The sequence below is a fragment of the Choloepus didactylus genome, chromosome 16 (genome assembly GCF_015220235.1).
Source record: "Choloepus didactylus isolate mChoDid1 chromosome 16, mChoDid1.pri, whole genome shotgun sequence".
Lineage (NCBI taxonomy): Eukaryota > Metazoa > Chordata > Mammalia > Pilosa > Megalonychidae > Choloepus > Choloepus didactylus.
In genome coordinates, this window is record NC_051322.1 from 56326367 (window position 1) to 56353361 (window position 26995).

Genomic DNA, 26995 nt, shown 5'->3' on the forward strand with positions numbered 1-26995 from the left:
AGAGAGGATCACCTCCCCTTCACTAATTATAGCCACATATTAAAAGTATTAAATTTCTTCCAACTGCGCCTTTCTTCTACCTCAGTGGTTCTCAACAGGGAGCAGGTTCTCTTCCCTGGGGACATATGGCAATGTCTGGAGACTTTGGTTGTCACATCTGGGGAGGGGCCAGTGGCATCCCATGGGTGGAGGCCAGAGATGCTGCGAAACATCTTGCAGTGCACAGGACAGCCCCCACACAGACTCCCCTGACCCAGCATGACCCTGGGACCCAGACGGAGGGGCCCTGCTCGAACGCAAACCTCTGATTCTCTCTGCAAATTATCAGCGAGACAGTCCACGCTGTTTTGGGAAACTCTTTTAGTTTCCTGTGACCGGAGGCTCAAGGAACTTGTGATGTCTCGCTGAGGATTTAGAATAACTTCACATGTATTCAGTTTTTCCACCCAATTTTTCATTGAAATATTTTAATATTTCTTTTTTGGCCTGAAGAATAAATAGGTTCTTTCTGTTACGGGCATGGACTGTAGAAAGAGATGACCAGGCCCTGCCTGCTAGCTCTGAGTTTTACTGGCTTGTGTTCTAGTAAAATGGAGACAATGCTGATATATACAGATGGTGCTTGTATGGAGCTACCCTACTTAGTGCTGTGCCCAGCATGCTCTACATATAGAATAAATGCTTTTCATCAATATTTTTATTTTAGATCAAGCCAGTGAAGAAAAAAAACGACTTGAGGAAAAACAAAGAGCAGCCCGCAAAAACAGGTCCAAGTCAGAAGAGGACTGGAAGACCAGGTGCGTGCATTTGCAGAATGGGGGCTGCTGTGTGCTGACAAGGCAGGGGTGTCAGGCAGTTGCAGAGAAAGAACCAGAGCCTAAAACAGCCCTTCCGAGCTGTCCCAGGCCTGAGAGAAAACATATTTCCATTGACTCATTCCAAGTATTTAAGCTGAAAGAGCTGCCTGTATGATAAGGAGAAATGGCTATTTGGAAATTAAGGTTAAAATATTCCCACACATTACCACAGGTAAATGTCAATTAAGCAAACTATCTTTCTTCCCTACCCACAAAAACCCTGCCCTTTCTCTATTTAAGAGGAAAAAACTTCAGAGGCGCAGATCTTGGCATGAAAAGTGACACTTCACAGGGCCATTTGCTTATATAGATATATATCCAGACGGTGGTCATTTACATGCTATTTGCTTATACATACATCATAAAATAAATGATATTTAGTGCCTTTACTCTTCTGAAGACAACTGATTTGACATGTAATGGAGATGTGATTTGTATAAAGTAACGTGGATTATGTTCAGAAATAGAAAGTGGGCAGTAAGATTTGTAAGTTTTAGAAGTTTGAAGTTTTGTTTTTGTTTTTGTTTTCCTTTTTAAGATTAGGGAGTTACTTATTGGTTACTTAGTGGTCACTTCTATTGAGAACAGAATCACATGTAAATCGGAGTAGGATAAAATCATTTTCTACATTTGTATCACCTAATAGTAAACCAGTCTCCCATAATGAAAAGCCATGAAATAAATTTTAGAGCCAAAACAGGCATCATTTTGCCAGCATTCTAGTAGGTATTATTTGCTTTCCCTTTGCATCTTTTAGAATGATAATTATTAGGACTACAAATGACTTCTATTCTAATGGCCTGGGGACTTGTTAGCATCAAAATCCCCAAATACAAAACACCTGCAACAGCTGCTGTGGTTGGAAAAGGGGCGAGGGGCTGGTCTCAACCACTCCTCATCCTCCCTACCTGCACAGACGCAGGTCCCTAAAACTCCAGGGAGGGTAGCTTGCAAACCATCCATCGAGAAATCCCTTCATTGTAAGGGAAGAACCAAATGATAGCACATTTCATTTCGGGGACTTGCTCAAGGACACGCAAAGAGTAAGCCACAGAACTGTGATTAGAATCTCTACCTTCATCAGCCCTTCAGGCAGGGCACATTGCTTTAACCGTGATCCTTTCTGAAAAGATGTGATGCATTCTATCATCGTTTCTAATCTATTTTGCAGAAAAGCCCACTTTTGCACTATATTTCTAATTAACACCTCCTTTATTTTTCTGTCACATTTTCAGGCACACAATGTAAGCAGAAAATTCACTAGGTACTTCAGAAAGCAGAGAGATTTGCACAGCTCTATTGAAAATAAAAACTAGAAGCCATGTTTATGAACTATAATTTGGGGCTTAACACGTTTTCTCCCACAGTTCTCTCTTATCATCAGTAGTTCCTTTATGACCCTACAAGCTTTTAAAATTATCCTACTGACCCTCTGTCAACAGAATTCGAGCTCTCTTCCAGTGGTAGTAATGAGAGTGCACATTCACTGACTGTTCTTCTCGTGACCAATAACGCGTTTTTGAATCGTTTGGCTTACTTTGAGTAGGACTAGGGACGGGCAGTTTTGTAAGGGAACATTTTCTTCTTCAGAATAGAGCTAACTAGCCTTCATAGAAATCAAACCAGAAACTTATTTTCAACTGTCACAGGTTCTACCACATTAAAATCTGGCATTCCTGTTAATACTTTACTCACTCAAAAGGAGTTCAGGCTACATAGTTTTTCAGGTTATAAAAATTAAAATGGCTACCTGTGATCCTGACATATTTGCCTAGAGCCCACAGACTTTGATAGGCTAGGGGAGGGAGTAGGAGGACTGGTGAAAGTAAGTTTTGGGAGGGGAGGGAAGGGGAGGAAGAGGCAAAAAAAAAGATGTTGTCTTGGTCTCCCCCAACAATATGAGCATCCTGCAGAACCAATTTTGTATGAGGTGTTATTTTACCGATAGAGACCATGAACTCTGTACTTGCAAATATATTGAATAAAAGGTAGCAGAGAAACCTTTCCCTCCTCTTTCCTAATGCCCACACTTTTCTTGAATTCTTAAGACTTGAGGAAAAAAGTTAAACTGGCTATTTTTCGGCAGATGGTGGTGATAGCAGAAAAGCAGTTTCATGAGGGCTCAAAACTAGGAGAACTAGAAGTCAAAAGATACCTTGCTCCTTTGCATCTACCATGAACTCCAGAGGTGCACCTCTCTAGGGCAGTGTTCTGACTGAACTTTCCCCAAGAACAGGTGATCCCCAAAGGGAGATTTGTAGGCTTTGGTCTTTGGCGAACTTTGCTTACAGGTAACCAAGAAAGCATCCTTTGCTCTTAAATATAGAATTCTACGAAATGTCTTATGGGAACTTTGGCTTTTTCCCATTCTCCATTTTAAATGGAAGAAACCTTATGGCACAGGGCCCTGGTTTTGATTAAAATTTTTAAAAAGTATTTTTTAATTGCAGTAAAATATACATAAAAATCATTTTAACCATATTAAATGGATAATTCTTTGACATTAAGTACATTGACAATACTGTGTAACTTTCACCACTATTTCTAGACTTTTCATCATCCCAGATAGAAACTCATACTCATTTAGTAATGACTCCCCACACTCCCTACCCCCAAACTTTCTTTTTAGCATTTGGTCCCCCCCTCTTTTTTTTAAATACAATTTTATTGATATATTCACATACCACACAAACCATCTGAAGTACACAATCAATGGCTCACAGTTAAATGATTTTTTAAATTACTTTTAATTATCTTGATTTTGCTAAGCCTACTCCAAAAATGTTTTTACTACTTGGACTTTAGAGACTAAAAGGAGTACAATAACAATGCATTCTATATTAGACACAAATTCTGTGACTCTGATCATATAATGGCTCTTGAAAATTTCTAGGGGCACCAAAGTCTAAAAACCCATATCTTGATCATTTAAAGTAGACTTTAAAAATTGTCAATAGGAAAAAACTCTCAAAAGCCAAAAGAATTGATATAATAATCTAGAAAATGTTTCAATGAGCCTGTACTCTTCGAACCTAGGAATTAGACTACTATGAAGCAATTTTTTCCATTTGTTTTTATTGTTGCTATAGTGATCTATGAGCATTTGGAACTTACCAATAAGTCTAACCATATTTTAATTGTTAAATTAATTTTAGAAGCACTTTATTTGGAAAGAATGGCAAAGACAAAACTATTTTCATAAATGTTACTTTGAAAACTAAATCATATTTAGAAAATGTTACAAAATTTAATTGTGAAACTTTGAGCAAGTGGTTTTGTATTTCCATTATTTTAAGAAAGCTGGGACTGTGTGAGATAGGTAATGTTTTGTAAAGAACAAGAAAATAATTAGGGTAGCTGAGAATGATCGGACAGATTAGGATGTTAAAAGCTAGATGCAACCTAAGTATCCATATTAGCATTGAGGAAATTGAGACCCCGAAAGATCCAAACTGGATCATTATTAGTGATTATGTATAGCAGAGTGTATTAGAAATATACACTTAGGTCTTTAAAATTAGACCTAAGTTTGATATCTCTTCTTTGACACTCAGCTTCTCATTTGCAAAACAGAGCCTTAAGAGCTGGGGACATTACTGCAGGTATGTTGTCAAAGTTAGTTTCCTTACCCCTGGGAGAAGATAAGGAGTAGGGCTAGAGAGTGAACTGATGAGACAAACACATGGGTTCTAACAACCCAACCAGACAGAAGCTCCGACTTCTGTTAAAAGTAGTATTTAGCAAAGTTGTGGAAAAGCCATAAACCTTTAGCATGGTATCACTACTACTCTTGGAATATTTTTCCTCCTACACATTTCCTAAAGTGAAAACCGTATAACTTCTTCAATCGACAGCTCACACAACTGAGTTGCAGCAATAGGGGAAACACAAGCTAGTGAAGAAGTGGAAGCAGGAACCCTGTGATTTCCAACACAGATGCCCTCATAAATCTTGTCTTCTCTTGAACAGGTGGTTCCATCAAGGGCCCAATCCCTACAATGGAGCACAGGACTGGCTTTTCTCGGGCAGCTACTGGGACAGAAACTACTTCAATTTGCCTGACATTTATTAAAATGCAGACAAGTCAGGGTGTTTGGCTAATTACAGATAAGTCTTAACCTTTTTTTTTTCTTGGTTTCTACTTATCTTAAGAAAACCCACTTATGAGATAACTTAGATTCCAGCCAATAAAGTAGGGCATTAGGTGATGCTGGTGATGAAAGTCTTAAGAAAAACAGATAATTTTGCTATCCAAACATACTTATTTGGAATACTATTTTATAAAGAGGTAAGAGAAATTGCTGGGGAATATGCTTTTTATGGTTGCTATTGCCATATTTACTGAAGGTTTATACCTAAATGTAACTTTAGCTCTGTGGAATTCTACAGTAATCCCAAATCCAGTTATTTTGAATATTTTTATGCTGTCATGCTTGAATGTCTTAGATGTACTTTGAAATGTTTAGAATTCTATAGTGTTTAGTGCTCAAATGTAGAGAAGATTATGCCATTTTATCATGACTACATTGATAAGATGCCTTTTCTTCATACTCATCCTCTCAATTTTACCCTTTCTCACCTCCCAAAAGAAAAAAGACCCTGAATATTCACAATTGGTATTCCTGATTTGAAACTTTTAAACTAAAAGAAGTTGGTTTTCTTTGCTTATTTTGGTTTTGTGAGTTTTCCTTTACAATTTTCTGTAATCAATGTCATTTGAGTTAAAAGATCTTTAAATTGTACAAAAGTTTAAATTGAAAAAAAAAGTATAAAAATCTAGCAATTCACAAAAATGCCCTAGAAATATAGATTTTAATCATTATATAATGACAAACCTTTTTAAATGCTTCAGCTACCAGTGGCCAAGTGCCTGCAGCAAAATTAAGTTCACTGATCTACATATGAGTATCAAACCATATAAAAGGAGGCCTGTGTACTTAAAATATGTATGGAGACCTACTGTACAGTAGCTTTACCCCTTTAATTGGGGTACATTTATCTTTTGGTATTTACTCACCCACACAAACCCCAGACTGAGATATTGCTCCAAGGGGCCTTAGGTAGCTGCAAGTTAATTTAATTGCTGTCTCGAAGTAAACAAGTGTTACGATGAAATAATTTACCTAACGCTAAATAAAGGCTTTGGAATGTTCCAAAGGTGTGGTTTCTTTTAAAATTTCAAACATACATTTTGATATATGTATGTTGCCACTTAATACTGTCCTTTATTATCAGGAGAAATCTTTTTGGTTTTTGGGCCAAAGAGGTAACCAGCCAACTAGTATACACTGTGGGTAAGTACAGTATTATAGTGGTGCTGCTGTATTCATTTTGTTGTAACACCAAATAGCTAACTGTTAAGTGGGAGTACTTGGCTAGAAAACCTGTGACTAGATGTGCTAGAGTGTAGGAAGGGTTAAAAAAAAAAACTTAAAATGTATACATAAGAATTGGAAAATGCAGTTGCTTCACAAGTCTGAAAAGCTTTAAGGCCTTTTGAGTTTTGTTATTTGTATACCTTCTAAATGACATGAAAGATAAGAATACAAGGTTTTATGCTTGCATGTTTATTGATATATTACGCCTGGTGGTAGACTCCACCTTGAACGTCGACTCAAACAGCGTCATTTTCAGCATCTGTTAGGAATAATGTAAACATTGAATTGTTTAAATTCAACCAATGAAACCAAAACTGAAATGAGTGGGAGATCAGAAATCCAAGGTCTATGTGCCATGTTTTTTAGTAAGCTCTTAACTAATCCAATGAGTTACCTGTGCTTTTGCACTAAAATATCCTAGCATTTCATGCTGAGAACCAGCCATTTTGATAATTCTGCTGGAAGAATGTTTATTGTATGGGGATGGTATGAATGCACACAGCCCCCAGATTCTGGTAACTTGAGAGCTGTCAGTTTTTAAATATAGTAATTTTGGTACTTGAACCTGCCTATAAATGAAATCCAGCTTTTTCCCCTCCCTCTGATGTTCAGCTTGAAATCCCAACAAATCGTTCTAAGTAACTGAACTCCTTAGGCTGTATGTATAGCACTTGCATTATATACTTCTTTTTCCCCCACTTCCTCTGTTAAGCTCCGACTTCTATTCCATTTTCCACACAGCAACCAGAGGGACCCAATGAAATATGACCGATTGCATTGAACTGTAATTAAATCCAACTCTCTCTCCTTGGTATATGGAGCCCTGAATAATATGGTTCCCAATTAACCTCTCCAACTTCATCTTAGGTACACTCCCCCAGATCCTGCCTGCCATAGGACTCTTCCATGGGTTGTTCTCAAGGCCGGCTCCTTCTCTAACTCAGGTATCTGTTTAAAATCTCCTCACTGGGATTGTGCCTGAATACCCTATCTAATAATAGGAACTGTTCAAGGAGGGCCTAATCAGTACATTTTCTTATAATACTTCACATATAATTTACTGTTTTGTCTGTCTCCCCATATTTTGCTAACTCTATATGGTAATGGGGAGGGCAAGCATTAGGTACTTGGCATCGGGTACTGGTTGATGAAAAATTTAAAAGTGGTTTAAGTGATGAAACTGCCTTAACTACAGTTAATCCCACTTGTCACTTTAATTCTTCAGTGTGTTTCCAACCTGTCCATTCTTGCACAAAGGCACCACACTGCTTGGTTACTCCCTCTTATCTTGGTCTCCAGTTGTTCCCAGCTTTTATGTCTTGTCTCTGCTCCTCCCCACTCCTTAAACATGCCAGCTACATTATAAGATCTCCCCTAAGACTATGTCTTTGTTGTTGTTGTAAATCCATCCCTCTTAGCATTTGCCATGGAACTAGACATACAACAGTTTTCTCAAAGGTGATCAAGTTGCTATAGTAGGCACCAAATCCTCAGTGTGAGTCATTATAGTACAGTGCATCTGCTGTGCTTTATTAGTAACTGGTGATAAGGAAGATGAAGAGGCAATAACCACATCATTTAGAGTACTCCAACCTATTGCATATATTCTCAATTCAATTTAATTTTTAAAAAATATTTCCATCTTCCGATCAAGAAATCAAAATGCTTAAAGTGTTAAAAGCCCACAAATTATGGTAGGAAATTTTACCTACCAACTTTTAAGTTTCTGCTCTGCGAACATGGGCAGTAGTCACGGTAATTTCTCCAGCAAAACCGTAACTTCCAAAGGGAGTACGTTTGTCACCAGATCCTGAACTTCTTTTGGCTACATCTTCTACTGGGAAAGCAACAGAAAGAAAAACTGGGCTTTGTGGCCTGGGGACATCTTGTCCACTTGTAGGAGGACTAGCATTTTGGAGATTTGGGGCATGTATCTGGAATTTCTGATCTGCAGGAACAGCAATGGGCACTTGTACTGCAGCATATCTCTTCAAGGTATCTGACTGTGAAACAACAGTATGTCCAGAAAGAGGTTTCCAATCCTGTGCTTCCTGAACATTTGAGCCTACTAAAATAAAAGGTGGGGCACTGGTCTTCTTGGTGTCGTCCATCATCACATAAGTTGGAGAAGTAACTTTTGGTGGATGCTGCAGAAACTGTGGATCCTTAGGATTAGATAAATAGAGGGTTGCTTGGGGGAAAGGCCCAGGTGCAGGTGGCGGTGATGGGCGACTTTGTTGATTCATATCAGTTAGACAATAAAGGGTCCACATGTTAGAATATGGTGGTGGTTGTCCTGCTTCGCTTGCTGCTATTGCTATAAAAAAAACAAAAAATTTGCAGGCATTAGAGATTTGGTCTCTGTATCAGGCGCTATGCACAGAAATGTCTTTGTCTTTTTTTTTACATATAAACAAACAGCTGTAATAATATGTGCCATAAAGCATGCTATAGAGAGGACTAAATAAATTGTGTTTGGTAATGTGAAAAAAGAGATTCTCTACAGTTGGAAAACAAGAACAGTGTTGTGATAGCAAGTGGTAGGGACACTAGAGTTGTGGCTGAAGAAGCAATCTCTATATGTTGCTGTTTTCAGGAACTTAAACTTTAGACATGGCTTCTACAAGGTCCTCAAAGAGGAACTGGACAATCAACTGACCTTGCCTTACCAAAAAAAAAAAAAAAAAATCAATTTAGAGTGCATTAAGCCATTGAAAAAAGTGTTAATGCATCTGCATAGTGATTTTTTTCCTTTACTGATAAAAGTCAGCACCTAAGTGTCATCTTTTGCTCACATAAATATGTCTGGCCCTTCACAGGCACCATTATCTCCCATCAGTTTGTCACCACACACAAAATGGCACATAATCTAGGACTCAAACCCCAGAGAGCACCCCTTTTAGGCAAGGTTTGAAATCATAGGTCCTGGGTAGCAGTTACAGGCTGGGTAGTCTCATGGGGGTTCTTTATTCAAGTTGAGGGCCAGAAGTGTTATCCATTCTACTTACACCAAGGAATTGATAATGTCAAGTTTGATTTGCCTAATAATGAAGACAGTACTGTCATGGAGAACTGAGACCCAGAAGATGGGATCTAGGAGAAAAAGGTTCCTGATGAAATAGCTTCACTTTGCCCAAGGCAGTGTGCTGATTTCACCTTTTGAACACTGGGCCGTCTATCCCTGGTGCAGTCTTTTCCCCAGAAAAGAAAATAACACTATGCACATGATGAAGCTGTTATGTTTTCAACAGCTTCAGATACTTTCAATTGATCTTTTTTTCCAGTAAAAAATAGATACAAGCCAAGTCTTCAGTATTTTAAAGGAAAGAGAGACTTTGATAGCCCAATCTCAGTTTTGTCAAGTATCTTTTTACGGTTTTGCTTTAGACACAGTTAAGCCCTTGAAGACAGTGACTTAGTATGGAAGTGCTGCTTGAGCCACAAGTATCATGCCAGTCCCACATGCTACACTCCCAACGCTGCCCTCTGCCTTTTCAGCTGTACAGAATCCCTATCACACTGCCAGACAGAATTTGATCTTCTCTAAACACCTGCTTTGGTAACACTCCTTTATCATTCTGGCTCTGGTAAGAGTCAAAGTTGAGAGAGTTTCTGCAAAAGGAATGGGGGAATTGGCTCATGCATGGTTCATCCATCTCCAAAGAGAGAAGGGCTCCTGCAGTTTTCTAGATGGGGCAGGAGGGAGGGCAGACTAAATGCCATAATCAGATTGAGATGGAGGTCAAATCTTGTCTGTGTCACAGGAAAACACTGGTGATAGTTTGGCAGCAAAGAAAGCAGACTGATTTTGGCACTTGTCAAGGGAACTGACAGAAGGAAGCCAATCATCTGAACTGCCATTAGCCACTGTGCAAGTGCCTGGCTTGCTTTTCTGCCACAGCTACCTCTCTGGTCCCCTGTGTGACAGTTTCAACCTGACCTCTCCTCTCCATCCAGCTATGAAGCTGCTCCCTCAGCTGCAGAAATCTCCCAGGCAGGAAAGAAATGCTTGATCCAGCTTCCCAAATCTGGTTGCAGAGCTCTCCTGACTCAGTGCGAAAGCAGAGTCAAACACCACCATTTCTTTCCCTTTTTTTTACCTTCTCCTTTTCCTAAAGGGGGGAGGGGGGATAAATGCCACAACTTATGTAAATGCAATGCTGCAGTGTGATTTTACATTTATGAGTGAGAAATTTCAAACCAACAGCCCCTAATTACAGCTTTGCAACAGGATTGCAAAGACATTTTGTACCTGGCAACAGGCTCTAATGTATTTCACTACCTAATATGTTCAAAAATAATAGCACAGAAGTGCTAGATGACCATATTTTTTTGGCCAAGCTTTGGGGATGTCACTTTAAAATCACTCATCTCATGATTGTAAAATCTCATGTACAATAAAGCATTTAAAAGTCTTGGCATTTTAAAAAAACTATCAAAGATACTTTTGATCCGATCTGCAGGGAGCCTACCTAGATGGTTACCTGAAATGCAATTTGTAATTGTTTAAGTATCTGATTTTCTTACCTGGCTCCATCAAACCTTGTTCAGGTGGTGCTTCCCCTTCTCGTTCGATTTCTGGTTCAGTAAGACCTTCTGGAACAGGAGTGGGGGCGCCACTAGATGATTTTACAGATGTACCTGAGTACACTGCTTTTGCAGATCCCCCAGAGAACACAGGTTTGACCTCCAACTCCAGGGATGCAGAATTTTCCCATGACTCATCCTCCCCAGTACTGTCAGGGTCTAGAGCACTGGCCTTCATCTCAAGGTGGTGCAAAGATTGTTCAGAGCCTACTGCTTGGGTAGAGCCTTCTGCATGCAAGGACTGTGCAGGCACCACCTGCAAACATTTCAAAGAGGTGCCAGAGAGCAGAACTTGTGCTTCTGCCTCCAAATGTACTGAGGATACATGTTTTGCCTTCTCCAACTGTGCAACTTTTGCAGCATCTACAGAATTTGCAGACATGCCTGGGGCTATCTTGTTTACTACAGGTTTTGGACTAACTGGTGGTGACTGCTCATTTTCTTTAAGACAAGCAAGTTGATCAGTAAAAGGGATAACTATTTGTTCTGGTATTTGCTCGATATAAGTAACTCCTTCAGTCACAGGCTCATCATTATATATAGATGATACACGAATGGTGGTTGTAACCTCAATGTCAGCCTGCAAAGGGACCTCAGGAGCTTGATCATTAGCAGGAGGTTCTTGTTCATCCTGCAGGGGGAATGAGGAAGCCATTGATGGTTCAGCCTCAGTGTCTTTAGGTTTAGAACCTGAATCTACATGGACAGATGATTGGCTCAGAATCTGCATTGCTACCACCTCTCCTGAACACACAGAAGGAGGGGGCACCACGATCTCTTCAGCAGCCTCTGAGCTCAGCACCTCCTCAGGAAGAGTAGGCATACTTGTTGCCACATCCACCATTAAAACGTCAGATTGATCACAATGAACAGATGAAAAGTTACCTAACATCTGGGCAGCAAACTGAGCTGGGTCAGCTGGGACATAGGCAAACTCTGGTGCGACAGCTGCTGGAGATGGCGATAAGGGTGGGGTAGTGACCTTTGGGGTGGATGGTCTGGAAGCATGACCATGATCTGCTCCACCTGTCTCCTCCAGTTGTGGGAGTTCAGCATGAACTGATGGAAACTGGGTAGTTTTGTTGCTAAATAGTGGTCCAGTTACATTGTCCTCCTCTGTGTCTGTAGATTTTTCCTTCCGTGTAGGTTCTTGAGAAACTACAGATGATCCTTCCAGTTCTTTTACGCATTCTGGTTTCTTCTCTTGTGCCGTTCCTTCTGACCATTTCTCTACTAAAAATGATAGCCAGATAGGTTAATCAGCATATATTCTCCAAAGAAAGAATCTTAAATAAAATCCTAGGTTGAACATTCAAATGTCAAGATACATACAGATACAAAAGAGTTTGGCTTTGTTTTTGAACATCTGTGATTTAGTGTACATAATGAAACTTTCCTGTCTTCCTCCACTCAAAAGACCCTCACTTTGTTCCCTTAGAAATAACTGACTCTAAATAGCACAGTGGCAAAACTTGTCAGATAACACCCAGGTCCTGTCAGCAACAGGGGAAAGATCATAACTCTGCCTAGAAATAAGGAAGCTGAGAACCTCCATGGAAAAAGCTCCTGATCCAGACTTCATGTAACACTGGAGAAAGAAAGAAGGGTGGAAAAAAAAACCATTCCAACTTGGGCAATTATCTAATCTTGAGCTAGTATAACAACTTATTTAATGAAACAGATGCTGTCATTAATAAAGGCATTCCTCAATTTAAGAAAATTGGTATCTAAAGTTTAAGCTAATACATTAGTAAACTAGGGCACTATAGAATATTTTTACCTTAGGACACATCATGTATCCTAACCTAAAATAGCAGTCCCTGCTGGCAAGGTGTGATAATGCAGCCAAAGTTGTACTGACCAAACAAAAGGAGTTCAGAGTGATCTCTGTGTCTGCAAATGTGGACTCAGTGAATTCTCAGGCAGGAGGGAAATTCCAGTGGCTTGAAAGGTCATGGCAGCTGATGACATACAGAAACACCTAGAGCTGGAACACTGCTGTAAAATCATTTTCTGGACTCAGCACTCTGCTTGTCACCCCCACACCTGTCTTATCACCTTAATCATTACTCATGGAAAGTTTTCATATCTGCTACTAAGGATTTTCTCTTGGGGAAGCATTTCTCTAATGCCATAATGAAATTTTTTGGAAAAGTAGAATTTGCTTAACAAGAATGTTTTTGATTCAAGTCACAACTTTGTTTGAAGAGCTGTTTTCCTAGGTTCAGCTACTTCCCAAAGGACAGCATCCTTAAACTCCCTTTACAGTGGCTGCTGAATTCTTTTAAAATCAAGTAAGGTATCTAATTCTGGGCCACGGATTCTACCAAATGCTCAAATGAAGGTAAAAGTTGTTTAAAAAAAAAAAAAAAAAAAACAAAAAAAAAAGCCACATCTACTTTTACCTCCATCTGCTTAGAACAGTAATCTCATTTTCCTAACTATTCATGTCTCAGGACTTCCCACCCCATTTTTAACACAGCCCTTTCACCCATCCAGTACACTTACTAAGTGCTTGTGCTATGTGTAAGCCACTGTACTAGGCATTGTTGAAGATATAAAGGTTATTAAGACATGACCTCATATAGCTTACAGTTTGGTACAGGAGGATAAAGCAGATACAAGAATATTATAGGTAAAACGTTTATATACCTAATAATGGTGCTGATAAAGGGGGTTCAGAGGAGGGCAAGAACTCTTCAATGGAAGAATAAGGGAAGGTTTTATTTAAATAAGCCAGACCTTGAGAGCTGCTCTTGCTTAGGATGTAGAAAGCTGCCCCAAATTCATTGTTCCCATAACAAGTAAAAACCAGATAAACCAGAAAATCCTAAATTTTCTTGAGCCCATCAGAGAGCTGAGGTCAAGGCAACCAAGTAACATGATTCCAAAGAGGAACTAGCCCCTCCCAGGACAGAGGGGACACCAGAATCATCTCATCTATGGCCAAGCATGGGAAGAAGAGGCCACCATACCAGCTGGGGAAGAAGGCATCAGCCCCAAGCTCCACAAACTCTGAAGGTCAAATGTGGGCTAGGGTGTCAGTCCAGAATAGTCTGGAACCTTGGGACCCCAGGCAGAGGAGATTTTCCACAGATACCAGGTCAAGTTTGGCTGCCCCGGGATGAAGAACAGGAACAGGGAGAAAGACCCATCTCCGAGGCCAAGGTGCAGAGAGCCGCCTAAGCAAGAAGTGGGCCCAGAATGGAGAAGTCCCCATCTGAACCCAGCATGGAGTCACTAGCAGCAGGCTGGCTGCTCCAGGGAAAGACGAACAAGAGTGGAGAAAGATGGCCTCTGAGTCCAGGTGCAGGTCTGGCTTGAAGCTGAGGGTGGAGTAAGAATGCTGAGAAACACCCTCTAGCCCCTGGCTACCACCCTCAGTTTGAGGTGACTGCAGCCCAGGGCTAGAGGAATTGGAGGACTGTGATGACAGTAACCACCCACTGACCCCACCCCCCTTCCCTGCTTACCAGTTCAAGCTCTCCATAACTGTTTTGCCCTCTAAGGACTGAAATTCCTCAATCACTGATTTGTTTTCAGGCACCTAACCAACTAGAGAGGGATTACTTAATCTCTAAATGGCTTGCTTGGGATCTATCTGATAAAGTTGCTTGCATGACATGATTAGGTAATTCTGGAAGGACCCACTTGCCTTTTTTAAAAGTGTCTCTCCCACAGGCTTGTAATACCTGAAATTATATCTAGATTAATCCTCAGCTTAATTAACATCTTTATCTCCAGGAATCTATTAAAATACAAACGTACTGGAAAGGTAAAGCACGTTTAATTATGGATCATTAGCAATTTATTAGGGAATTTTTGATATTGTTTTCTTCTCTGCAACTTTTCATAGTAAAAAAGTGTATGAGAAGACATGGGGTTTCAGTCCTGGCTCTGTAGTAACTGCATGACCTTGGTGCCTCATCTGTAAAATGGGGATTATAATTCTGACTTCATAGAGTGTTTGTGGAGATTACATGAAATAATGTATCTGAAAGTATTCTATAAACTGTAAAGCACATATAAATGAGGAAGGAATAAATTGGCATCTGTTAAAAAGGGATGCAGAACAAAAGTTCTGACAATGTGAAAAAATTACAAACCTCACGTATCTTTACCTCAACCTTGATTAAAATTAAATTGACTATTAACTAAACTGGGTGGCAAAATGCAGTTTTTTCCTTCTTTATTATATATACACTCTTGTATAGATATATTTCATAATTTTAAAACATTGAGACCAGATGCTTTCAGCTTTAAAAACAGGGAACAAGTGTTTTTGAAAATGCAAGGCACTAAATTAACCATTTTGATTTGTTTAGAATACCTGAGAGAATGTTAATATATACATATTAGTTACCATAAATATAACTTAAATCCATATTGAGTTCCTGTTGATATCTGTTTATTAAAAAGGGTAAAGAGCTTTTAATGTTTTCAGTTTAGTAATTCCAAAAATTTTGAAATAATATTCTTGAGATTATGTTTGTTGTATAAAACAGTATTTCTTAAAGTTATAAACTAGATCTGCTACAGATTAATCTTATTAACTTTATGAAGATTAACCCACTATGACCTCAGCGAGCTGGTTCTATTTAAACTAATCAAAAAAAAACTACACAGACTCTTAGAATTAGAAACATGGCTAACTCCTCCTTGTAAAATGTTACTTTTTAAGTATAATAAGGTATGATAAAGTGACTAACAGATTAATTTTAAAACTCATTGCAGAATCTTGATTTTCCTTGAAAATGATAAAATAGAGAAATGAATTCCAATTGTACAGTATTTCTTTGAATAGGCAGAACTCACCTGGAGACTTGGAGTGTTGGGGCACAAAACTGCCAGGGCAGTATAAGGAAAAAGGCACATTCTGGCCCCAAAAGGGAAAATTGGAAGGTGTCAAGAAGTAAAGCAGCAGCCAGGTATAACAGGAGATGGGAGAGGTCAGGTTTAGTAAGGACTGGAGGTGAGGAACTCAGAGTAGAGAGCTGGGGAAGCCTAGAACATGGAATGTGTGTGGTGCAGAGCCTGGAGGCACGGTCCACAGTCGAAGTGTCTTACAGCGGAAGGAGGATACCAACTATTCTGTGTTGAACTGGTGGGAATGAAGAACACCAGAGATTATAAATTAAAGTAGGTAGTCTGTATCTTTTCTCCCCTCTCCTCCAGACCCTCCCTCCCCATTCATTCTTCATTCAGCAATCATTAACTGCACTTCTACTATGTGACAGACAGATGTTGAGGAATCCAAGAGGAAAAAGACCACCTAAAGAGCACAGTCTGATTAAGGATAGAGGACATACACAGGTGACAATGTGATCAGTCCAGGCATGGCTTTTAGGTCATTGTTGTTAAGCTTCTGAAATGAGAAGGGGCAAGCGTGAAAGAGACTAGTAATTTTGCTTATGAGGGTGCCATACACCCTTCTGGAGTACAAATTTAGGGTACAGGGCAGGTTATAAAAAGGAAGAGGATTACTTTGGATTTTCTACGTTACAATCATGTGGATAAAGTTGTTTTACTTCTTCCTTTCCAATAGTAATACTTTTTTTTTCTTTTTTTTTTGGGGGGGGGTGACTTACTGTACCAAAAGAATTGCATTGAAGCAATAGATTAGAAATAATAATCATTTCTCAGATGAGCCTGAGATACTACTACTATCTCCTGTGTTTGACTTGTAGTGGATCTAGGTATCTTTGGGTTGTCCCAGTGAGAGTGCTGACTAGCTAAGTTTAGCGAGTAATCAGGATGGGAAAAGGTGAAGTGACTCAACCTCCTAGCAGAGGTCCTAGTCCCAATCTCAAGGGAAAAGCCTTCAATAGTCATCACTGAGTAAAATACTAATGTAAGATTTTGTGCATAATCTTATCAGATTTAAAGGAGGTTCCCTTGTATTCTTTATTTACTTACAAACTTCAGTTAAAAGTATTTCTTGTAGAGCAGGTCTGAGGATGAAGGATTCTTTCAGCTTCTGTGTAGCTGAGAGTGTATTTTGCTTTTATTTTTTAAACTCTCTATATATTCATCATGCTAGGTTGACAGTTTTATGCTTCCAGGTATTGTCATTTGGTTTCAATGGTTTCTGCTGAGACTCTTACATTCTGTCCTGTTTTTTGTGTTTTTTTGCTTCAATTTGGATATTTTTTTATTTCCCTGTTTTTCAGTTTCCTAATTTCTGTCTTCTAGTAAACCCATCCTATCAGTTTTTATTTTGCATTTATGGAATACCATTTGTTTCTTGTTTTGTAGATTGTAACTCTGTTGAAGTTCTCCATATTTTAATCCACTTTGTTCTCATTTCTAAAAACATTATAGTTATTTTTCAGTCCTCATGTAATAATTCCAGTATCTGGATCAGTTTTGGGTCTGCCACCCAGTGAATATTTTATCTCTTGATTATTATCACTTCTTCCTGCTCTGAATGTTTAGTAATTTTTAATTGTGTCCCGGAAATTGTAAATGACATATTGTAGAGGTTCTGCTCTAGAGACTTGGGTTTAGGCTTTGTTAAAGTAGGTATATTTCTGAGGTGTCACCTGCATGCCCCAGGGTTTCACAACTGGCTGGGCCTGGACACCAAAGCCTGCCCTAGCACTGTACACTTCTGAAATGTCTGCTCTGTTCTTGGCCTCTCAGCAGCTCTTCTCTGTGAAGCCTCCTGGAGCCTCACACCACAGATGAGCAGCTGAGGAGTTGGCCAGAGACCCAGGGGAATTTTTATGCAGACTTTTGCAGGTTCTTCCCTCCAAATGCCTCCTCTCTGGTATCCTCCAAATCCCAGCCACACTGGCAGTTCCAAACTCCACTTCTCTGTTCCCTCTGCCCAGAGAGACTTCCATTCTCTCCTTAGGCTCTATTTCCCAGCACCAGGATTTGAGAAATGCCCTCGGGGAGAAAGCCAGGATGACTGGGGGGCTCACATTCTGTGAATTCCTTCTCCCAAGAATTCAGGCGAAGCATTTTGATTTACTTAATTTTTTTTTTACCAGCTTTTATGGTTGTTTATGATGGGAGATTCAGTTCAATAGCAACTACTCCATCATGGCTGATACAAGTCTCCATTGAATTTTACCTAGCTCAGTGTCTGACATTGCTAGAAATTTAAATATATGTTAAGGAATTGGACCTTAAGATAGTCTGTGTTTGAAAGGTAGAAAACGGAGAGAAAGGAACCCCTGGAGAGAAGCAGCATTAGCAAAAATCAAGTGACTTGAAATTACTCCACGTTTTTAGGAGATGAAAAACAGTCTGGCACACATGGTCTATGAGTACATGAAGTAGGAGTCATGACTGCAAAGATCTGTTAGATCACAGAAAAGCTCTGTATGCCCTGCTCTTAGAGAGGGATCAAAATTTACATACTGTCACTTAAACATGCCAAAAATTTTAACTTTACCTTCTCTGATTTCACCTTACATTAAAAATATTCATTTCTGCCCAATGGCTGAACGTACTTGAACGTATCAGTTAAAAATATCTGTTCCTTCTACTTTGAAAGTCGTTTTTCGTTCTCTCCCTCCTTAAGAGTGAATTCGGGTGCTGGGATAAGCTCTGGCTCACAAGTTGTCCCTCTCTGCTGGCTCTCAATTATCTCTGGTAGAGGCATAATTCTGACCTTACTGTTTTCACTCAACAAGTGTTTCCACTTTATGCAAAATGTGTCCTGGTTACTTATCTCACTCAAGACTAGCAGATCCCCTTTCCTAATTTAGTCCTCTTTAGCATCTGAGGCCTGGCTACCATTTATTTATTGCTAGTTTGGACATTTTGCCCTACAGTCCTAGGGTGTTGGGTCATTTCATCTTTTCCCATCCTGATAACTTGGGTCCACTTGCTGGTCAGCACTCTCACTGGGACAACTCAAAAACATCTGGACCCACACCAAGCCACACACAGGCCACAGGAGTATTATCTCAGGCACACCTGAGAAGTAACTCTCCATTATTTCTAATCTACTGCTTCAATTCTTTGATTTAACACAAATATTTATTGCTTGCCTGATACATGACAAATATACTGCAGGTGCTGAGCATGGCTTTTGTCATGCTAAATGCAGTGCCATGCAAACCACACAGCTCTAAAAGGCATGCATTCTTCTAAGCAGCACACAGGAAAGCAAAAAACAAGCCGCCTGCTCAGGTTTTAGGGAATTCCAATCAGAGATTATACCTACTTTTGTTATCCACAGTTTTGATTTCAACTAGCACTTTTTAAGGACCTACCCACACCCCAGCACAACCCCCTTGCCAAGAAATACTTTCCATTTCTCTTTCCTTTCCAGCAGGAATTGACCTTGTATCTTATCCTCCCTTTCCTCCTGATTTTGGTAGATTTGACTCAAATGCAAAACCTAGCTCTGGACATCCCAAGAAAATCTCTCCTGAAGCCACTTGGGAGATGGGTAAACACTACTGGTCCTATGGTAAAGTCTATCAAAAATGGGGCTCTTTCTAGGAGAAAACCCAGAATTAAGTGTTCAAATAAAACATAGCACGTGCAGGGGTATCTTCATGCTTTCCATGCACACAGGCAACTTAGCAGAAGCTGCTAGGCAGCAAATTAACCAATTTGGGAATACCTTTGTAGGATATAGCATCCCCACTGAGGATTCTTGTGAAACATGTGTCTTTCACACATATATCTAATATTTTGGAGACGAGTGGGGCCAGTGCATTAGGGATAGCAGTTAGCTTGGCAGTCACTAAGTTCTAATTCCTGGTACTGTCTTTAGGCTGCTCCAACCTCATACTGAAGAGAATGAGAGATCAGAGTAAGTGTCAGCTGATTTAGTCTTCCAAGAATGGTTCATGTCCCCTATCTTATAAGTCACTGAAAGCCTGGGAGATCTCCAGTCCTTGGGACCAACACAGAATGTCAAACATTACAGGTACTGTACCCATATTTTAAACTGGAGCCCACCTAAGAGAAGTTATGTTTGGAGAAAGGCAAAGATGCCACCTGTTATACCTACATTTTTATTGTTAAGAACTGAACAACCATGCAGCCAGATTTACCCACAGCTCCCACAAAAACAGCAGCTGGGGAATTAAACCAGTCAGAAGATAGGAGGATGTCACCAGGGGAGGAAATGCCCTACCAAGAGGAAACCTTATGGTGCCTATATATTCCCAGATAGTCCTTCTTTAGCCCAGAGTGATGCTTTTCTAAATGCAGGTGGCCTAATGCAGTCTCCACAACAAGATCTAAGGTCATGGGTACTGTTCATTAAGAAACCATTTGGGATGACAAAGGCAGACTGTGAACCAAACTGATATTAGACAATGTCATTGAACTCTCTATTTTCTGGTTGTACCTTCGTGTTATCTTTCCATCTCCCCAGTAAGCTAGAACAATGTTCACTTTTACTCTGTTGCCTAAAGAACCAGCACTGAGCAGCCTGTTTCTGCAGCCAGACTGTGAGCTTGCTTTCAGGATTATCTGTGTATCTTTAGTTATTAGCAGAGAAAAGCAGCAGCATCTCATACCACCTGCCTCCGTCAAAAGTTAACTCAATCTGTTAACTTTGATCCCTGAGATTCAAAGTCATCAACCTAGCTAGCCCAAAATTCACGTTAGTCTTCTTGGAAACTGGATGATATATGTTCTACATCATTGAATTGTCCTCAAAGGCTAACAGTTAATTACCTCCTATCATAAAGATTGACTGCCTTGATGACCATTCCCAAACATCTTCTCAAACACAGCTCCTGGTATAGAGGACACAAGTACCTAAACTACCTGGGAAACCAGGCTCAAGGAAGAAGCATGGAGTGGAGGTGTGATAACGTTCTTGCACTAGTCTGTATATCCTGCTGGTGGTAAGCAAGTCCCAGACCTGTGCATGGTGAGCTGACAATGCCATCAGGACCCTGTAGGAAAGCAGCGAGTCTACACAATAAAAGGTTCCTGAATCTTCCTAAACCGTGGTGATTTATTCTCCTATCCCTTCAAATGCTGACCCTTGCTCCTCTTGGTCTTGCTTTCTGTTTTGGGTGTCTGTTTAGGATCTGTTTCATTGCAGATCCAAACCCTCATGATTTTTACACTTTCCTAGATCTCACTTCTGATTTCTCCCTACTTTGGCAATATTATCTATTAACATCACCAAAGTAGCAGAGTATAAAAATGTTAGGGAACTCAATGAATCCTATCTTTTCTCTCTCTGTGACCATTCCAAAATGTTGGTAGTCACAATAAGAATTCAGTTATTTCCCACACTGACCAAAGGTCTCCATTTCCTCTCCTCCACAAAATGCTGTCAAAAGCTTTTTTCTGGCCCTTCTTTTAGATATACATGCCTGTCTCTGGACTCTTGCTTACAGTGTATTTCCAAAATTTTCATTATATAAACTCAGTCTTTTCTTAATTCTCCCACTCTTTTTCATTGCTCCTCCGTCAATTCCGTTTCATGCTGTCATGTTTGTATAAGTTAGACATTTACATATATACATATACACATACCTTTAAAAACACAACTTTCTTTTAAGCAAATAAGGAGCGCTATGTCACAGTCTGACTACTTTTTGTGAAAAACCAATCACTTCACTAGACAGAGAGGCTCTTGGAACAGAAAAGAGTGGTCAGAAACCACCTAAACTCCTGCCCTCTACCATCCTCCAGCTGGGACTGCATTTAAGCCATCAAGGAATTTAAAAAAAAAAAAATCTTCCAAAAAAGAGTTTACACAAATTTCCTAAGAAATGTATCTCATTGTATCTGAGTCTTCATTACTACAAAATCCAATTCTTTTAAAGTTCACTGTACCTCTTTATAGACCAGAGCATATTTTGTATATGCATACTGTTCTAGGTCTTCTTATATGTTCATTGTACCAAATGGTTTGCAAAGGATGACATTTTTCTTATTTTTTTTTCAATTTTTTTCAATTGACTAATAAAAATAAAGCAAGAGTGTGATTAAACACAAAATATTTGTGGGCATAATTCTGAAGTATGAACATATACTAGTAATGATGCAATAATTTATAAACAGTAGTATTAAAATGTATCACCATCATGGCTCTTACCTTTAATTTGATGAAACTGTTTAACCAGATCTTTTATATCCAAGGAACTGTTTCCTGAGGGAATAAATGCAAGAAATCAAATACCGATACATAAAATTTCTATCTGAAAATTCTCTTTCTCAGAGCAACAAATATATAGTCTAAAGCAGTAACAAACCTTCTCTAAACAAAATAAGTTCTTTAAAATAAACTGCGGCAAACTGGGTGATGTTTGGTGGATTGGTTTTGAGAATGGCTCTGCTAACTCCCTCGAGCAGAGTCTTGAGGCCATAGGGTACAACAAGTCTGGGTTTGGAAGAAATCATTTTGGCAGGATGTCTGTAATCTCAACTAGAATAAAGAAAAACAAGGTCTTTTAAATAGCATATTAGTTTTTTATTATGATATTTCTATTATTATGATTATGATATTAAGTACAGTTTCTAAGAACAAACCTATTAAAATTATTAGTTTTACTTCTAATATATGGGTATTTATTCTGGTAAAATGAACTAATTCTTGACAGTAATTAAAAAAAAAAAAATTACCAATAGCTTACTATATTCAGAGGAGCAATCTAGAAATCTAGAAAAGGGAAAAGCCCTGCCAGACACTCCAGGATGATTTAAAAACAAAAAACAAACAAAAGCCCGTTTCTTTACAGGTCAGTGAATATTTTGTGCAGAAATATTGCAAGAAAGATGAATTAAGCAAATCTATCATTTCCAAAGTCCTTCTGAAGCACACAGGCACTGGCTCTTCTGCATATTCTTCAAATACAGAGTTACAAAAAGCAGTCTTTCTACAAGAAGAAAACATCTTTTTCTTCATTTTAAAAAACATATTCTTGGTATATTGCTCAACTTAAGATACACATTTTTTTAAGTTTTAAATTTATTAACATTAAGCAAAGTAGGAATAAGTTATTTGTATACTATTATCCCATCCACTTTCTTCTTTTCTCATATCCTCCCTTAACCCCTGCCCTATTTTGCTTTGTCTCCCTCACCTACTGCCTTTATGGTTTTTAAGTGGTACCAAGGGAATTATATAGTCCAATCTATAGTTCTTGGGGGGCGGGGATGTCTGTGGGTGTTGTATATACTGTTTAATTAAAAAAAAAAGATTTAAGAAGGCTTTTAAATATATATAAAGAACAGAATTTAAATAAAAATTTAAGGTAAATATTATGTTAGAAAAAAACAGGATGAAGTTACAGGTTAGGTTAGCACCCCAATAAAAGTCATAGGCCTTTCATTTGAATAGATGGGTATCTGGGTATCTGAGCTACCAAGTAACTATCACAGAATAGGAAACAGTTGGTTAAATGATTCAGATTTCCTGAGATAAAAAAGCAAATCAGTTGCTTGGGAGACTTACAGCTATTCTGGACACTGAGACCCGGGAGAGATTTCTCCCAGGGGTCCTCATAAAGAGGAGGATCGTGTGATATAATGAACCATACCCTCAGCAACATCCCTACAGTAAATAGAGTAACAAGTTTCATGGGGCTAGTGGCACAGTTCAGTTCCAGCAATTATACTAGGGGCCAACCTCTCATAAAAAGCAACTAATGTGTCATAGCAAAATGCTGAATATTTAAAAGCACATTCCATCTTCTCAAAGGTCAGGAAAAAAAATAAATCTGTTGGCTAAAGCAAACCCTTTGAGAAGTAATTATTTTAAGTGTATTGAGTCCCTTAATGCAAATCTATTCGAGGGGAACTTTTCTGAATTAAATCATCTTTAAAAAACTAGTGGTGCAGTTTTAGCTAGCCTATATGGCAAATGCTAAGGGACACAGGCAGTAATAATGTATGTATGATATATACCTATATATATATATAGGAGTGTATGGACATGTGTGTGCATACATACACATGCAAACGTATGTGTGATACATATGTATGTGTATGATATATATACCTATACATATATGGGTGTATGTAGATGCCTGTATATACACGTATATGTATGTAGTGTATTCCCACACACACACTTTTTTTTAAAGTACATCTTTTCCACCCCAGTGGGAATAGAAAGGTCGTGCTTTTCAAAGTGGCTTACCAGTAGCCATGGTGGAGCTACTAAGCCACTCTCTGTATGCCATTAGCAGTTGGTACTACCAACTGTGGGGAGAGTGGCCAGGCAGTCCTTGACCCCTAGGTCCTAATGGTTCTCACCTGGGGCCACAAGCCGCCCTCCTCCTACCCACTCTCCCACTCTGAGAATGTGTGGGGCCATTCAGTGTCAGAGGACCAAGGCTGCTGAACGTCCTACAATGCAGCCCACCAAAACTGTACTAACCCAGTTGAGAAATACTGTGATACTAAATATAACTACATCAACGGATAAAACACAAATACAGGCATTGAGGATTGTTTAGAAGTTAACCGTTTAGCAATTCTCCTTAAGTCTCTTTTAAAGAGAAACTAAACATCGACCACACCCCTCCTCCCCCAGGATATATAAACTTCCACTGATCAACTACCACAGGGCAACGTTTTAGCAACAAAAACCTTGTCTTCGCCTGAGAATGCGAGAGTGGGGAGTTCAGAGCCGCAGAACACGTAAAAGGGACACACTCCCTAAACGCCAAGGCGGGGATTGTGGGCCCCGCGGTGTGTCTGTGCTTGTTTTCCCATTCGGTTTGCTTTGTTCGAGGAGAGGGCCGTTAAATATGGAGCAGGGAGCGTCCGCTAACTCGGGTGGGGCAGCAGCCAAGCCGCCGAAGCCCCGGACCCCGCAGCTCCGCCACCCTAGCGTAGGCTGTTCTGTCGCTGCCGTCGCCGGTGTGGGGCCGACACATCCCCCAAAGGCATCCCGCTCCGGGCACCCTCCGCCTTCTGTGTCACCTGCGGCCCCTTCTACCTCTCCCAGCCGCGAAACACGCCCCAAGGGCCTAACTGCCTCTGGGGCCGAAGACTGGACCGTCTCTCCAGATTCGCCCCACCTGCTCCTCTCCGGCTACTCTAAGGAAATTCCTCGTTGCCCCCTTGCCGGCGGCTCCTGTAGGGAACCGCAACTTGGGCGGCACTATTTATACCACCAGCTACGTCAAGGCGTGCGTCACAAAGCCCCGCCCTATCCGAGGACTCCAGGGAAGGAGGCGGGACCTTGGCGGCCCCAACCAATAGGGAGCCGAGAGGGACAATGGCAGGCACTCCCGGGTGAGGGAGGCGCGCTTCGCGGTTTCCAACAGAATACCGACCGGCGGGACCCGCGTAAGGAAACTCGCGTTTCCAAACGGCCGCGGAGCGAGGAGGAGACCAGGGCGACTCCCTGTCTCCGGTCGCTCGATCTAAAACAAGAGCTGGTTTGGAAGAACAGAGAAACATTTATGCCCGTTCTTTCTTGCCCGCACCTTCTGTCCTCATCCCGCACTCCCCGTCTAATCTGTTACTCTCTTGTATTACCTGAAGAATAATTTTTATACCGCTGCACACAACAAATAATAGTGTAAAGAAAACGGGTAATTTTTATGCAACACCGAGCTTTTCCTCTTGAGGAACTCGGCGTTAATCCTGAAGCCTCCCATTTATTCTTAATAAGGACCCTGCAACGCCTCCGGGGCAATCTATCCCGGAGGTCGGCTTAGGGTCCCTCTCCAATCACACCGTCAGCAACAGGTTGCCTACTAACGAGTATGTCTGCATCTTCAATAAGAACCACTATATCAAATGTTAAATAGCATCATCAGGGCATATCTGCCTAGCAAACTACAGTGTTTTGGTTTTTCATTAAGGCTTCCAGAGCACTTGGCTCTAGAGTGCATCTATGCTACGGGCACTTGGTGAGGAAATTCATTCGTCCATTTAATTGAGTGCCATTACATGCCAAACAATGTACCTGTTTATCAAGATTACATTTTAGAAAGAGAGAAATGCTCTTTTAGACATTCACGATGACATGTCCGCAGACGGTACATTTTTTGTCCTTCATTACTGCCCCAGCCCCACTTTGGTAGTTAAACAGAACTGACAGGAGGCTGCCATGATTTCTGATGGTTTGGTTTATAACACATTTAACTGTCAAAGATGTAATGAAACAGCTACAAAAAGCCCCATGTACAAACAACAGACACCATTTATGCTGTCTTTCAGAATTGAACACATTTATGGGTGTGTCGCTTGACTAACCTTGGTGTGTGATCTTGAACACTATTCAGTGTTAGATACTGTGCAGAATACCTGTAACTCAGAAGGCAAGGCTTTATTCCTTCCTCATAGCTCCAGTGATCATTTTGTCTGGAGTCACTCTGCAATGTAAATTGTTAAACCAAAATTAGTGGAAAAATTTCAACCCTTGCTCATTTGCTGCTATGAGTTCTTGAACTCACAATCATTTGAAGAGGCTTTACAATCTTCCTGTTCAGTCATTTGTTATCTAACTAAAATGCAAATCCTCTTTGTTCTCCACTGCTCCCTACCCCCACCCACCCAACCCATACCCTATGGACTAGAAATCCGAGGTTCTTGGGTTCTTGGCGTGCCCTCTAAGAACCTCTCCTATCTCATCTCTCACCACTTGGTTCCCACTTGACTTCCCAGAGACCTGACCCTGAACACAAAAGCTGCTTCTCACCTCTGCTTTTTCTCAGGTCAAGGTCTGCAATGCCTCTCCACCCATCCTCCTCACCAAACTGCATCCCTGTCATTTAAAGCTAAGCTCAGGAATTGCCTCCTTTGGGAAGCCAATGTGTTAGAAGCATTTCCTCAGTGGCCCCATGATACACAATGTGTGCCTGAGTTTAAATTTGTGATATAATTCTGTTTGTGTTTGACCCTTCTCTGATATTTACTAAATACTTACCTAAAGATATTGGCCTAAGGCAGGGTCTCTGATCCAGGCCACCTGCATCAGAATCACTCCAGGAACTTGTTAAAAACGCCTTCCTGGGTCCTACCTAGAACAGACCAAAACAGAATCTCTGAGAGTAGGGCTATTTGGTACCACAGAACAAAATAGAGCCTATGGCCTGGGGAGGGGGTGGCGTGGGGAATTAAGTGTAACACAAAGGTCACCTGAGTTACAAGTGTGTTGTTTCTATTTCCTATCCAAATCCACTAGGAGATAGAGAATGTACCCTGCTAGTTTTCACATGAAAGCCAGTTACACTGTGCATTTGGAGACTGCACAAGTTACTGAGTTGCTCACTCATG

At 40.2% G+C, this 26995-nt stretch overlaps 2 protein-coding genes across 11 annotated transcripts in view; one reads left to right on the forward strand and one right to left on the reverse strand.

The window, feature by feature from the left end:
* OSBPL1A (oxysterol binding protein like 1A) overlaps positions 1–6411 on the forward strand; it is a 360414-nt gene extending 354003 nt beyond the window's left edge. For all 8 annotated transcript variants that reach the window (XM_037806384.1, XM_037806381.1, XM_037806383.1 and 5 more), the window contains 2 exons: positions 707–797; positions 4827–6411. In XM_037806384.1, coding sequence (XP_037662312.1) covers positions 707–797; positions 4827–4929 — 194 coding nt within the window. In that variant the 3' untranslated portion in view covers positions 4930–6411. The remainder of the gene's footprint in view (positions 1–706; positions 798–4826) is intronic.
* On the reverse strand, positions 6385–26707 carry CABYR (calcium binding tyrosine phosphorylation regulated). 3 transcript variants are annotated; one of them, XM_037806391.1, is made up of 6 exons: positions 26646–26707; positions 26024–26091; positions 22012–22184; positions 21855–21908; positions 10763–12055; positions 7813–8552 (listed from the first exon to the last, which is right to left on the reverse strand). In XM_037806391.1, exons 3-6 carry the CDS (start codon positions 22157–22159, stop codon positions 7954–7956), a joined length of 2094 nt encoding a protein of 697 aa, XP_037662319.1. In that variant the 5' UTR covers positions 22160–22184; positions 26024–26091; positions 26646–26707; the 3' UTR covers positions 7813–7953. The 3 variants fall into 3 exon arrangements, with proteins under 3 accessions (XP_037662318.1, XP_037662319.1, XP_037662320.1); XM_037806390.1 differs by lacking the exons at positions 26024–26091; positions 26646–26707 and adding an exon at positions 6385–6494 and having other exon boundaries at positions 7948–8552; XM_037806392.1 differs by lacking the exons at positions 26024–26091; positions 26646–26707 and having other exon boundaries at positions 11708–12055.
* Positions 26708–26995: the final 288 nt, after the last annotated feature.

Excerpts from the sequence above, each read along its gene's own strand:
- CABYR (XM_037806390.1), bottom strand. The coding sequence starts at position 22,159 with ATGATTTCTTCCAAACCCAGACTTGTTGTACCCTATGGCCTCAAGACT. Across the intron at positions 21,909-22,011 it reads ACTTATTTTGTTTAGAGAAG|GAAACAGTTCCTTGGATATA; the intron begins GTTTGTTACTGC and ends TTATTCCCTCAG. Across the intron at positions 12,056-21,854 it reads ACAGTTTCATCAAATTAAAG|TAGAGAAATGGTCAGAAGGA; the intron begins GTAAGAGCCATG and ends TATCATTTTTAG.